This window comes from Microcaecilia unicolor, chromosome 14 (genome assembly GCF_901765095.1).
Source record: "Microcaecilia unicolor chromosome 14, aMicUni1.1, whole genome shotgun sequence".
NCBI classification, from domain to species: domain Eukaryota; kingdom Metazoa; phylum Chordata; class Amphibia; order Gymnophiona; family Siphonopidae; genus Microcaecilia; species Microcaecilia unicolor.
The window spans coordinates 4,286,937-4,302,061 of NC_044044.1; the positions used below are offsets into that span (position 1 = coordinate 4,286,937).

Consider the following 15,125-nt stretch of genomic DNA (forward strand, 5'->3'; position numbering starts at 1 on the left):
AGCCGGTAGGCGCAAGCTCCTTTTTCGCTGACTCGACGGGGTCTCCCTGTGAAGGTGTTATGGACCCGGAAGAGCGTCGAATTGAGGTCTTGCTTCCATCAGAGAAGGGAGAGATGTCGCCGCGAATTGAGGGGTGAGGAGCCGAAGGACAGAGTGAACGTGTGAAGACTTCTGAAAGGTTTGAAATTCCAAAGGAATTACTAGTTAAACCAAAGGAGGTTACAATGGACATGTTATCCACCTTATAATTGAAAGAGAAAAACGCCTAGATTTCGACCCAAATCGGGAGATAGACGTTTATCTCACAAAAACGAATAAATCGGTATAATGGAAAGCCGATTTTGGACGTTTTCAACTGCACTCCATCGCGGAAGCGTACAAAGTTGACGGGGCGTGTCGGAGGCGTGGCGAAGGTGGAACTGGGGCGTGGTTATCGGCCAAGGAGAGATGGGCGCCTTTCGCCGATAATGGAAAAAAAGTATGCATTTGTAGCTAGAATTTAGGGCACTTTTCCTGGACCCTGTTTTTTCACGAATAAGGCCCCAAAAAGTGCCCTAAATGAGCAGATTACCCCCAGAGGGAATCGGGGATGACCTCCCCTGACTCCCCCAGTGGTCACTAACCCCCTCCCACCACAAAAAATGATGTTTCACAACTTTTTATTTTCACCCTCAAATGTCATACCCACCTCCCTGGCAGCAGTATGCAGGTCCCTGGAGCAGTTGTTAGGGGGTGCAGTGGACTTCAGGCAGGTGGACCCAGGCCCATCCCCCCCTACCTGTTACAATTGTGCTGCTTAATGCTTAGTCGTCCAACCCCCCCAAACCCACTGTACCCACATGTAGGTGCCCTCCTTCACCCCTTAGGGCTATAGTAATGGTGTAGACTTGTGGGTTTTGAGGGGGATTTGGGGGGCTCAACACACAAGGGAAGGGTGCTATGCACCTGGGAGCTCTTTTACCTTTTTTTTTGTTTTTGTAAAAGTGCCCCCTAGGGTGCCCGGTTGGTGTCCTGGCATGTGAGGAGGACCAGTGCACTACGAATCCTGGCCCCTCCCACGAACAAATGCCTTGGATTTATTCATTTTTGAGCTGGGCGCTTTCATTTTCCATTATCACTGAAAAACAAAACGCCCAGCTCACAAATTGTCGAATAAAACATGGACGTCTATTTTTTTTCGAAAATATGGTTCGGTCCGCCCCTTCACGGACCCGTTCTCGGAGATAAACGCCCATGGAGATAGACGTTTTCGTTCAATTATGCCCCTCCACGGGACTTAGTTGCTATCCTGGGCCAAACTTTTTTGAAACAGGTTAATGAAATTGCACCTAAAATAAACCTATTAGAGAATGACTTACAAAAAACAGAGGAAAAGATTAAAGCTATTGATGATAAAACTGAAAAAAATGGATCAAAGGATTATGAAACTGGAAACGATTGAACCTTTAATGACAAATGATTTGACAAATCTTAGAAAAAAAATGGAAATGTTTGATAATTATACAAAAAATCACAATCTAAGATTTGTTAATTTTCCTAGGATAAAGACTGTTGCTCCTCTTGATATGTTAAAACGTTATTTGCGGGACATTTTGAATATACCAGAGCAGAATTTACCACCGTTTACTATGGTTTATTATATCCCAGGAAAAGAACTGAATCAAATACCTGAAAGCCCATTGACACTTCTGATTCCGAATTAGCAACGGCTGCAACTTTGGTTGCGACTGTTGCATTATTGCCTGACAAAAAATTGGATCTTCCGCCTATTTTTCCGAAATAAAGACACACCCTTTTTGGGTTATAAAATACTTTTATTTCCTGATGTCTCCAAAGAGACACGGAGACGGAGGAAACAATTCTTGCTCCTTGAGCCCGAAATATTGCATTTAGGGGTTACCTTCTTTTTAAGATACCCCTGCAAGTGCATAGTGAGACTTGATGAGAAGAAATATGTATTTACAGAACCAGCACATTTATCAGCTCTTATAGCCTCGGTGAAAAAGGATAAGCATTTAATGAATAAGTAATTCTTCTCAGTAGAGATTTTGTAATCCTTAATAATTTCCTATTATTTTTGCTCCCCTTGAGTTCCTGAATTTTGGATCCCTAGTTTATGGACTTGAGTTTCAATTTTTACCTAATTGACTGTTAATTTCTTATATTATATTTTATTTGTATGATGCTTTAACAATCAAGGTGTTTCTTGTAAATCTGATTAAAATGAATAAATAAACAAGAAAAAAAAAAAAGAAACTGAGGACGCCCATCTCAAAAATGACCAAATGCAAGCCATTTGGTCATGGGAGGAGCCAGCATTCATAGTGAACTGGTCCCTCTCACATGCCAGGACCAGTGCATTGGACCCCTTCACATGCCCTAGGGGGCACTGCAGTGGACTTCATAAATTGCTCCAAGGTGCATAGCTCCCTTAACTTGGGTGCTGAGCCCCCCAACCCCCCACCCCCCCCCCAAACCCACTACTGTGATGGAGCTGGGTATGACATTTGAGGCTGGCATAGAGGCTGAAAAATGTTTTTTTAATTTTTTTGGGTGGGAGGGGGTTGGTGACCACTGAGGGAGTAAGGGGAGGTATTCCCCGATTCCCTCTGGTGGTCATTTGGTCAGTTTGGGCACCTTTTTGAGGCTTGGTCGTGAAAAAAATTGGACCAAGTAAAGTCGTCCAAATGCTCGTGAGGGATGCCCTTCTTTTTTACCTTATCGGCCGAGGACGCCCATCCGTTAACCACGCCCTGTCCCACCTTCGGTACACTGCCGACACGTCCCCGGGAACTTTGGTCGTCTCCGTGACAGAAAGCAGTTGGGGACGCCCAAAATCGACTTTCGATTATGCCTATTTGGGTGACCCTGAGAGAAGGATGCCCATCTCCCGATTTGTGTTGGAAGATGGGTGCCCTTCTTTTTCCAAAATAAGCGTGATAGGATTAGATTCTATATATGGCGCCTAAAAAATCCGCATGGAAATAAGCATATTCTATAAAATTCAGGCACGGGATATAGAATATGCCTTATCAATACTGCAGCACCTAAATCTATGTGCATTCATTTACGCCAGTAAAAACCTGCTGTAAATCCATGTGTGTAGATTTAGGCGCCCTGGCCCGTATTCTGTAATTACGTGTGGAAATTATAGAACATCCACAAAACGCCCATAAACACACTCATAAACATGCCTCTTTTCAGCTATGTGCATTTATTTTAAACTGTGCACTTTGCAATTTAGGTGCAGTTCTTTATAGAATACCTTAGCGATTTTCGCACATAAATTGTAATTATTGCCAATTATCACTCATCATTTCTTTTTAAGTGCTGTTAAAAACACTGATTATCTTATTCTGTCAATTAAGTTACGCGCTTATTTCTGTGCAAATCTAGCTGCCATATATATAATCTGGGGGTTAGTGCCCCTAGCACAAAGGCGCGCGTGTTTTTAGCATGTGCTAAAAATAAGCGTGTCCTAAACATTAGAGATGCCTATATATTCCTATGCAAATTCTTCCTATTACCCAACTCCACTTGTATCTTAAACAGTACTTATGCAATCTTTAAGAGACATAATGATTAGGATCTATCAGATATGTCACCACCATTTTGGCTTTAATTGTGAGCCATGCACTACCTTATGGTGGGCATGTATTCGTCATTCGATCCATATTTTCAAACTTTTTTTAGACTTTTTATAAAACTTCAATCAACTTAATTCAATCCAATATTCAGACTTGCAGAATCACTGAGAAAGCGACGGACATGTTTCCAGCTTCGATTGAGGAGACGGAACCTTGATACAGCACTATGTGCAAAACATGAATTCATGTCGGATTATATGTCTCCGAGATGAATGTTCGTTATGAATGAGACTATAGAAAATAAGAAGAAAAGAGTTCATTTCAAGCTAAGTACAATTCTGCAAGTCTGAATATTGGATTGAATTAAGTTGATTGAAGTTTAAAAAAAAGTCTAAAAAAAAGTTTGAAAATATGGATCGAATGATGAATACATGCCCACCATAAGATAGTGCATGGCTCACATTTAAAGCCAAAATGGTGGTGACATGAGCATAGATCCTAATCTTTATGTCCCTTAAAGATTGTATAAGTACTGTTTAAGATACAAGTGGAGCTGGGTAATAGGAAGAATTTGTATGTGAGGAACCCCCTCCTTTAAAGATATCTAGGATACACTGGAAGTTGCATATATTCCTATGGGCATTTCTAGCATTTAATGTATGCTAACTAGCGAGGTAATTAAATTTGCTGATGACACAAAGTTATTCAAAGTCGTTAAATCGCGACAGGATGGTGAAAAATTACAAGAGGACCTTACGAGACTGGGATACTGGGCGGCTAAATGGCAGATGATGTTTAATGTGAGCAAGTGCAAGGTGATGCATGTGGGAAAAAAGAACCCGAATTATAGCTACGTCATGCAAGGTTCCACGTTAGGAGTTACGGACCAAGAAAGGGATCTAGGTGTCGTCGTCGATAACACACTGAAACCTTCTGCTCAGTGTGCTGCTGCGGCTAAGAAAGCGAATAGAATGTTGGGTATTATCAGGAAAGGTATGGAAAACAGGTGTGAGGATGTTATAATGCCGTTGTATCGCTCCATGGTGCGACCGCACCTTGAGTATTGTGTTCAATTCTGGTCGCCGCATCAAAAAGAAAGATATAGTAGAATTGGAAAAGGTGCAGCGAAGGGCGACTAAAACGATAGCGGGGATGGGACGACTTCCCTATGAAGAAAGACTAAGGAGGCTAGGGCTATACAGCTTGGAGAAGAGACGGCTGAGGGGAGACATGATAGAGGTATATAAAATAATGAGTGGAGTGGAACAGGTGGATGTGAAGCGTCTGTTCACGCTTTCCAAAAATACTAGGACTAGGGGGCATGCGATGAAACTACAGTGTAGTAAATTTAAAACAAATCGGAGAACATTTTTCTTCACCCAACGTGTAATTAAACTCTGGAATTCGTTGCCGGAGAAAGTGGTGAAGTAGGTTAGCTTAGCAGAGTTTAAAAAGGGGTTGGACGGTTTCCTAAAGGACAAGTCCATAAACCGCTACTAAACGGACTTGGAAAACTCCAAAATTCCAGGAATAACATGTATAGAATGTTTGTACGTTTGGGAAGCTTGCCAGGTGCCCTTGGCCTGGATTGGCCGCTGTCATGGACAGGATGCTGGGCTCGATGGACCCTTGGTCTTTTCCCAGTATGGCATTACTTATGTACCCCTATAGGTATAAAGTGCAATAACAAAGCCTATTTTCAAGTAACCATGCACAGTTCAGAAGGAAATGACAACTTCATTAAAAAATCTCAAACATGGCTATATCAAAGCATTATTTCAATGTGACTGTGCTCAGTGCAGGAGGAGATTTCAAAAATTCAATCAAAAACCTTAAAAGGACAATTACCTAAAAGGGGTTAAAAATCAATATACCCCTAATAGTTAAACTATTTATTTATTAAATAATTTATATTCTGCTCTATCCATAGTCTTCTGTGAGGAGTACAATAAAGACAGGCATAAAAATAAGGTCTATTACTGTCATGTCGCTGAAAGCGATCTGGAGTAGTGAGCCCTTGGGCTGCTGCCAGAGACCAGCAACAGCAGGAAGACCACCCAACAGGGAAGCACGGACAAACACCAACAGGCTGGACTGGAACCAAAAGCTGGAACGGACTTGGCTTGGCTGGACTGGAATCAGAAGCTGGAGCAGACTTGGCTTGGCTGGACTATACCAACAGACTAGACAGGAACCACACACTGGAACAGTGTGTGGCTTGGCTGGTCTGGAACCACAAGCTGGAGCGGACTTGGCTTGACTGGACTGGAACCACAAGCTGGTGCGGATTTGGCTTGGCTGGACTGGAACCAGATTGAAGTACTCAGGCAAGGCTGATAGGAACGGGGAAGGGCTAAAGCTAAGGACAACCAGGGTGGAACAAGCAGGCAGGGAACTATAGCAGAAGACCGACAGATCAGGGAAACAATAAGGAACTGAAGCTAGGCAGAGCAGATACAGCAGCAGGGAACTAAAGTTAAAGACACACAGGGCTGAAACAGCAGGAGGGAACCTAGAACTGACAATGAGCAAAACAGCAACAAACAGTAAGGAACTGAAGCTAGGCAGAGCAGATACAGCAGCAAGGAACTAAAGTTAAAGACACAAGGCAAAAACAAACAGAAGAAACTAAAGCTAAGGACACACAAAGCAGATACTAGCAGAGCTAGAGCAGCAACAAACACTCTCAGACAAAAGCACATCTGAAGACCTCTGTTGCAAAGGCAAAGCCTGAAAGTTCCCAGGTGCTTAATAAGGCAATTACTACTACTACTATTTAGCATTTCTATAGCGCTACAAGGCATACGCAGCGCTGCACAAACATAGAAGAAAGACAGTCCCTGCTCAAAGAGCTTACAATCTAATAGACAAAAAATAAAGTAAGCAAATCAAATCAATTAATGTGTACAGGAAGGAGGAGAGGAGGGTAGGTGGAGGCGAGTGGTTACGAGTCAAAAGCAATGTTAAAGAGGTGGGCTTTCAGTCTAGATTTAAAGGTGGCCAAGGATGGGGCAAGACATAGGAGCTCAAGAAGCTTATTCCAGGCGTAGGGTGCAGCGAGACAGAAGGCGCGAAGTCTGGAGTTGGCAGTAGTGGAGAAGGGAACTCTCTTGGCTCTAATCCTCGACTTCTCTTCACCACATTGAACTCTCTCCTCAAGGTGCCCCCTCCCCCAACTCCCCCTTCATTATCTCCTCAGACCCTTGCTGAATTCTTTCACAACAAGGTTCAAAAGATAAACCTTGCTTTCTCTACCTCACCAGCTCTCCCTCCACTAGTCCGTTCCCCTCTCTCTCCTTCCCCTCATTCCCTTTCCTCCTTTCCTGAAGTTACTATTGAGGAAACTACACTTCTCCTTTCTTCCTCAAAATGTACCACCTGTTCCTCTGATCCCATTCCCACCCACCTTCTTAATGCCATCTCTCCTACTCTTATTCCTTTTATCTGTCACATTCTCAACCTCTCACTTTCCACTGCGACTGTCCCTGCTGCCTTTAAACATGCTGTGGTCACACCTCTCCTTAAGAAGCCTTCACTTGACCCTACTTGTCCCTCTAATTACCGACCCATCTCCCTCCTTCCTTTTCTCTCCAAATTACTTGAGCGTGCTGTTCACCGCCGCTGCCTTGATTTTCTCTCCTCACATGCTATTCTTGACCCATTACAATCTGGTTTTCGCCCTCTCCACTCAACCGAAACTGCACTTACTAAAGTCTCCAATGATCTATTACTGGCTAAATCCAGAGGTCAATATTCCATCCTCATTCTTCTTGATCTTTCCGCTGCTTTTGACACTGTCGATCACAGCATACTTCTCGATACCCTGTCCTCACTTGGATTCCAGGGCTCTTTCCTTTCCTGGTTCTCTTCCTACCTCTCCCTCCGCACCTTTAGTGTTCACTCTGGTGGATCCTCTTCTACTTCTATCCCTCTGCCTGTCGGCGTACCTCAGGGTTCTGTTCTTGGTCCCCTCCTCTTTTCTATCTACACTTCTTCCCTTGGTTCATTAATCTCATCCCATGGCTTTTCCTACCATCTCTATGCTGATGACTCCCAAATCTACCTTTCTACCCCTGATATCTCACCTTGCATCCAAACCAAAGTTTCAGCGTGCTTGTCTGACATTGCTGCCTGGATGTCTCAACGCCACCTGAAATTAAATATGACCCAAACCGAGCTTCTCATTTTCCCCCCCCAAACCCACCTCCCCGCTCCCCCCATTTTCTATTTCTGTTGATGGCTCTCTCATTCTCCCTGTCTCCTCAGCTCGAAACCTTGGGGTCATCTTTGACTCTTCTCTCTCCTTCTCTGCTCATATCCAGCAGACCGCCAAGACCTGTCGTTTCTTTCTTTACAATATCCGTAAAATCCGCCCCTTTCTTTCCGAGCACTCTACCAAAACCCTCATCCACACCCTTGTCACCTCTCGTTTAGACTACTGTAATCTGATTCTTGCTGGCCTCCCACTTAGTCACCTCTCCCCTCTCCAGTCGGTTCAAAACTCTGCTGCCCGTCTCATCTTCCGCCAGGGTCGCTTTACTCATACTACCCCTCTCCTCAAGACCCTTCACTGGCTCCCTATCCGTTTTCGCATCCTGTTCAAACTTCTTCTACTAACCTATAAATGTATTCACTCTGCTGCTCCCCAGTATCTCTCCACACTCGTCCTTCCCTACACCCCTTCCCGTGCACTCCGCTCCATGGATAAATCCTTCTTATCTGTTCCCTTCTCCACTACTGCCAACTCCAGACTTCGCGCCTTCTGTCTCGCTGCACCCTACGCCTGGAATAAAATTCCTGAGCCCCTACGTCTTGCCCCATCCTTGGCCACCTTTAAATCTAGACTGAAAGCCCACCTCTTTAACATTGCTTTTGACTCGTAACCACTTGTAACCACTCGCCTCCACCTACCCTCCTCTCTTCCTTCCCGTTCACATTAATTTGATTTGATTTGCTTACTTTATTTATTTTTTGTCTATTAGATTGTAAGCTCTTTGAGCAGGGACTGTCTTTCTTCTATGTTTGTGCAGCGCTGCGTATGCCTTGTAGCGCTATAGAAATGCTAAATAGTAGTAGTAGTAGTAATAAGAAGGATTATCCATGGAGCGGAGTGCACGGGAAGGGGTGTAGGGAAGGACGAGTGTGGAGAGATACTGGGGAGCAGCAGAGTGAGTACATTTATAGGTTAGTAGAAGAAGTTTGAACAGGATGCGAAAACAGATAGGGAGCCAGTGAAGCGACTTGAAGAGAGGGGTAGTATGAGTAAAGCGACCCTGGCAGAAGTCGAGACGGGCAGCAGAGATTTGAACCGATTGTAGAGGGGAGAGGTGACTAAGTGGGAGGCCAGCAAGAAGCAGATTGCAGTAGTCTAAACGAGAGATGACAAGGGTGTGGATGAGGGTTTTGGTAGAGTGATCGGAAAGAAAGGGGCGGATTTTACGGATGTTGTAAAGAAAGAAACGACGGGTCTTGGCGATCTGCTGGATATGAGCAGAGAAGGAGAGAGAAGAGTCAAAGATGACCTCAAGATTTCGAGCTGAGGAGACAGGGAGAATGAGAGAGCCATCAACAGAAATCGAAAATGGGGGGAGCGGGGAGGTGGGTTTGGGGGGGATGATGTCACTGGTGAGGCTTGACAGCAGAACCACCGGGGCAAGTCTGGAAAGCTGGAACATCAGGACCGGAATGGAACCTGGAAAACATCTGGGAAACGGGAAAAAAACAGTCCAAAGCAACCACAGGACCCGGTCACCTGGAGGCAAGGTGAGCGTAGGCATGGAATAAAGTCACAGTCATGACAATTACATAACAACTAAACCATTCACCTAAACTAAATCTAGACAGGACAAAAATATAGATCATACATAAGATCTTATTTCAGCCACCTATAAATACAAAACATACTTCCATTGAGAATTCCAAGGAATAGGGGACTTGGACAAAACATTTAAGATACGATAATTACAAAAATGAATACAAATGAAAAAGAAGGAGTTACATACAGACTGTCTCTCCAAAAGGGTAGAACTCTTTCTCCATAGACAAAGCAATGTGGATTTCCCATACTTACTTCTATTAGCTGCTTTTATATCCATTTGCTTGGGTCAAAGGTCAAAATAAACTGCCACGCAATAAAAGAAATGTAAACCAAATCCCCCAAACTATGACAAACATCTAAGCTCAAAATGGGTCCTTAAAAATGTCAGTCTTACAGAAATGCTAAAATCCAAAAGTAGGCAAATGCACAATCGATAATCACTCAAAAATGACTGAAATTACTGCTGGATCATGAAAAGAGCTTTAAAAATGCTGTAAAATCAATGTTTTCCAGTAGCCATCTTTTTATGCAATCTAGCGACATCATCAGAGTATCTTAATGTATAAAAAGATGGTTAAAATGTTAGTCCAAGACCCCAAACATCCAAAATTATTAAAACTAATCACAAAACTTACAAGACCCCACATTACAGCCCATATAAAACAAATGATTAAGTATTAAATATGAACAATAAATTCATAAATGAGGAAATAGATACTATCATAAATAAAACATGAATAAATATTCAAACTTAAAAATACAAATTATGTATATTTATTTATGAACATTTATACCCCACTTTTTTCCACTTGAAGCAGACTCAAAGTGGCTTACAATGCACAGAAGAATCAATTACAATTGCATTAGATAGGGGAGAAAGAACAGGGTAAGAAGGAAAAGGAAAAGGGAAGAGAGACTAAGATGGATGGTGGAAATCCAGATGCTGAGATGGACCAGAGTGGCTCGAGCAGTTCTCGGCAAGGCGACCATAATTGGGAAACTGTAGCAATACCCAGGAAGTGCAGATGAAGCGCAGAAGAAACAGCAGTATGCGGCCAGGAGAGTGGTAGTGATCACCAGAGGCAGACAACAGCAGCTGGAGGCGGACAATGCTGGCGGGGCATACATGCTTACATACATAACATACATACTTGGAAACACAAAAATGTTCTAGCAACTAATAAAAGTCAAATCAATAGGGACCCCATTTACAAAGCATCGGTAAGCCCAACGCAGACTTACCACTCACTAAAAAGCAGTAGCTCGGCGGGAGTTCCCAAGCCCAGCGCAATGTCATAGCCAGTGCTACAAAAATATATTTATTTTTGTAGCACCAATGGTAATTGGGTAGTGCCTCACACTGCCTGGTTACTGCCAGGTTACTGTGGGAGCCCTTACTACCACCTCAATGGGTGATGGTAAGGGCTCACCCCCCAAAATGTCTCAAAAAAAGAAAGACCTACCTTTTACCCACTTCTGTAAAAGGGGGCCTAGGCACATGTCAGAAACACGTGCCAAAGCCAGCACAGGCCCCCTTTTTTCACAGCTTGGTAAAAGGGTCCCTAACTGCACCCAAAACAGTGATGTGGAGGGGCATTTTTGATATGATGTCTAAGTCTGAAAAGGAAAGAAGTTCATTTTCAAAATAGACAAACAACTATGGTTTTTTGTTCTAAAAATACTGTTTTGAACAAGGATTTGTGATTTGAACATTTTGTTTTTTGTTCCATTTAAAAAGAAAATGAATAGGTGCAAAACATAGAGATTCATGTCATTGGGATGTAGGAGGAGCTAGCATTTTTAGTAGACTGGTCTCACAGACATCCCAGGAGAGCAATGGAGGACCCTGGACAGCATTTCCATGCACTTAATACAAATGCTCCCAGGTACACATCTCACCTTTTCTCCCATATCTTATCTCATTTTATTCCTTATTTGAGCCCTCCAAAACCCACCAAAATCCACTGTCTCCCATTACATTAGCCCCTATGGGTGAAGGGGGCACCTATATATAGATACAGTAGGGTTTTGGTGACCTTGGGAGGGGTCACAGTTTCCACCACAAGTGAGACCATAACACTACTCCAGGGACCTGAATGCTGCTCTAATAGACCTGACTTTAACATCTGCAGCTGTCACAGAGACTGGTAAGTCATATTTTTATTCATATTTTTTTTTTGGGGGGGGGGGGGGGGTAGGGGGTCAGTGACCACTGGGATGGTATTTGGGGATTATCCCTGATTCCCTTCAGTGGTCATGTGGTCAATTAGGGCACCTTTTTGTGCCTTATTTGTTCTGAAAACAGATCTAGACCAAAACGTCTTGGTTTTAGTCCTGGACATTTTTATTTTATTCCATTATTTCTGAAAAACGTCCAAGTGCTAGGAACCGCCATATCCTGCCCTTATCACACCTCTGATACACCCACTTGTGATTTGAATGTACTTCTGATGGACTTCATAGAAAACCATGTAAAAATAGGTTTTGAAAATACTGATTTGGATGTTTTTGTGAGAGAAACATCCAATTGCTTCTTTATACCACTTTTTAGAGGTTTTTCTCTTTTGAAAATGAGCCCCATAGACAATCATAAAAAATCTCGTAACCATTAAAAATCTGAAAATATTTTCATGGCCGAACATCCTATATAATAAAACTCACCCTCAACGTTCTGAGGACACTGACGTCAGTTCCTTCGGGTTCGAAGGTTCGTGGTGGTGAAGCCACCGGGCCCCGCCCTCGCGTCAAACGTGATGACATCGAGGGCGGAGCAATGGTGTCAGCGGACCAACGGCGGTCAGTGGCTTCACAACGCCGAAGGGGTGGGTAGGGAGGGGGGGGAGTTCGGGAGGAAAACCTTTCAACGCCGAAGGGGTGGGTAAGGAGGGGGGGTTCGGGAGGAAAACCTTGCTAGCGCCCGTTTCATTTCCTCCAGAAATGGGCATGTTTTGCTAGTATCATATAAACACTGACAAATCTCTCTCTCTTGGTTCAATCCTTTGGGTTTCACAATGTCAAACCTGAAATGAATCTCTGTTCAGCCTGCAATAATGCCCTATTGATATCCCCTCCTCTCCAGTGTTGATGAATTTTTAATATCACTATGAAACATAATCATCAAATTTATGCTGCTGTTCATTCATGTGCTCAACTAGTAGTTTTTCATACATTTTTCTTCTTATAGCACTTCAATGTTCAATATACATTTTTTAGTGCTCTCGTGGTCTTTCCGTGGTCTTTCCATGGTCTTACATGGGCAAATGACTGCATATACCACATGTGTATTAACTTTCCATACCACACACAAAAAAAAGGATTTGAGGACATTAACTCTGTTTACAATGTTCTGTTTGTCATGTAAATTTGAAGACAAAATGTTTTGTACAACCTGAGTCAGGAAATCGGTATCAGCTGAGACAATTCTCCAACTGTAGAATAACACATGTGGTGTATATGGTCATGTGTCCATATAAACTAATATACATTGGAAAGACCAATGTACTAGGTATGGCAAATCCACATTGATTTGTCTGGCCTTTTGGAGAGAAGTGCTATATGTAAGTAATCCCTACTTTTTCATTTGCATTCGTTTTTGCAACTATCATGTCTTAAATGTTTTGATCAAGCCACCTTTTCTTTGGAATTCTCAAAAGAAGTATGTTTTATATTTGCAGGTGGTTGAAATAGTTTGACTATTAGGGATATATTGACTTTTATCCCCTTTTAGGTAGGCATCTTTTTAATTTTTTTATGGAAGTTTTTTTTTAAAATCTCATCCTCCACAGAGCACAGTCACATTGAAATAATGCTTCGTTATAGTTAAGTTTGAGATATTTTATGACGTTGTTTCCTTCTGCACTGTGCACGGTTACACAAAAATAGGCTTTGTTATTTCACACTATACCTATGCATTTTAAATGAATTGGCATTTTTCACATGAGCATAGATGCATGTTATCATTGATTAAACTTGACTGTTTCATTCTTCTTATGCACATACATTCACCCTGAGCATACATGTCCTATATATGTAAGTAGTTTCTCTTTTCTAACCTTTTTTTTTAATATATGATTTTTTAAATGTGTTTTATTTATTATCATTAATATTATATGATTTAAATTGTATTTTATGTATGTTTTTAGTTTCAGTTTTACCAATGACATAGCCTGTGGGTGAAATATGACCATATTGGGTAACTATTAATAAATCACTTCTTTTTTTTATTACTGATCTGCTTTGTTTGTTTTCTGAGGGCAGACCTTTTGCCTTAAAAAAAATTGACATCCATTACCTTTCACACCAACAACTGATCTAGGTACTTGCATCCTTCACAGATGGTACATGTAGCCTGCCAGTCAGACCCATCTATATAAGCTATTGTTTCCTTCTTCTAAAAAAAAACCTGGTTTGTTTGGTATAAAAATATTTACAAAGTAATAATAAAGATATGTTATATTCCATAGATGCCAATGACTGTATGAAATGCCCTGAAGATCAATGGCCTAATGAGAAGAAGAATGAATGTCTCCCACGAGTCATTGAATTCTTGTCCTATGACGATTACTTGGGTGCAACTTTGTCATCCATTTCTATTCTCTTATTCATCATCACTGCCCTATTGTTGGGAATCTTTGTCAAATATCAGGACACAGCTGTGGTGAAAGCCAATAACAGGAATCTCAGCTACATCCTCCTCATATCACTAATGTTGTCTTTTCTCTGTATTTTGTTATTCATTGGTCAGCCTGGGGCAGTGACTTGTCTACTCAGGCATTCTGCTTTTGGGATAATATTTACCATTGCTGTTTCTTCTGTATTGGCAAAAACTGTTACAGTTGTCATTGTCTTCAGTGCCACTAAGCCCAGCAGCAGGTTAAAAAAGTGGGTTGGGACAAGAGTCTCCAGCTATATAGTCCTTCTCTCCACCTCTGGTGAAATAATGATATGTATTGTATGGCTGCTCATCTCTCCTCCATTCCCTGAATATGATACAGAGTCAGAAAAAGGGAAGATAATACCGCAGTGTAATGAGGGGTCTACCACTGCATTTTATAGTGTGATTGGGTACATGGGCTTTTTGTCTCTTCTAAGTTTCACTGTGGCTTTCCTTGTAAGGAAGGTGCCGGATTGTTTTAATGAGGCTCAGCATATCACTTTCAGCATGCTGGTGTTCTGCAGTGTCTGGGTATCTTTCATTCCAGCTTATCTGAGCACCAAAGGCAAATACATGGTGGCTGTAGAGATATTTGCTATCCTGGCTTCTAGTGCTGGGCTGCTGGGCTGTATATTCACCCCCAAGTGCTACATTATGCTGCTCAGGCCTGACCTGAACACAAGGGGGCATTTAATTGGAAAACCACATCCAACAAATACCACATGAGAGAGGATTTCTTCCACTTTACATTGGTGGAAAGATGAACTTTTCTTTTGATATTATTTAAAGTGATTGAATTTTATAATCTGAATGCTTATGACTTCTTTATCCATACATTTTCAATCATTATACAAATAGTATAAGGCTCAATATAATCTAATTGGCTCAATAGAATCTGCCCAACCGGTTATAGTTGTAGTGAATTTTTCTTTCTAATTTCACATCAAACAGCTCTTAATACATTGAGAAATATGACATTCTTAGTCCTTTGATTATATTCTGTGATTGTGTCACTTGTAGACTGCAAAGGGGATTAAGACAGTCAAAGAAGTGGATTCAAACCCAG

The 15,125-nt window shown here is 42.1% G+C and overlaps 1 protein-coding gene across 1 annotated transcript in view; it reads left to right on the plus strand.

Moving 5' to 3' along the window:
• LOC115458169 (vomeronasal type-2 receptor 26-like) overlaps positions 1-14,785 on the plus strand; it is a 42,927-nt gene extending 28,142 nt beyond the window's left edge. The window contains exon 6 of the mRNA XM_030188027.1: positions 13,869-14,785. Coding sequence (XP_030043887.1) covers positions 13,869-14,785 — 917 coding nt within the window. The remainder of the gene's footprint in view (positions 1-13,868) is intronic.
• The last annotated feature ends 340 nt before the right edge of the window (positions 14,786-15,125 follow it).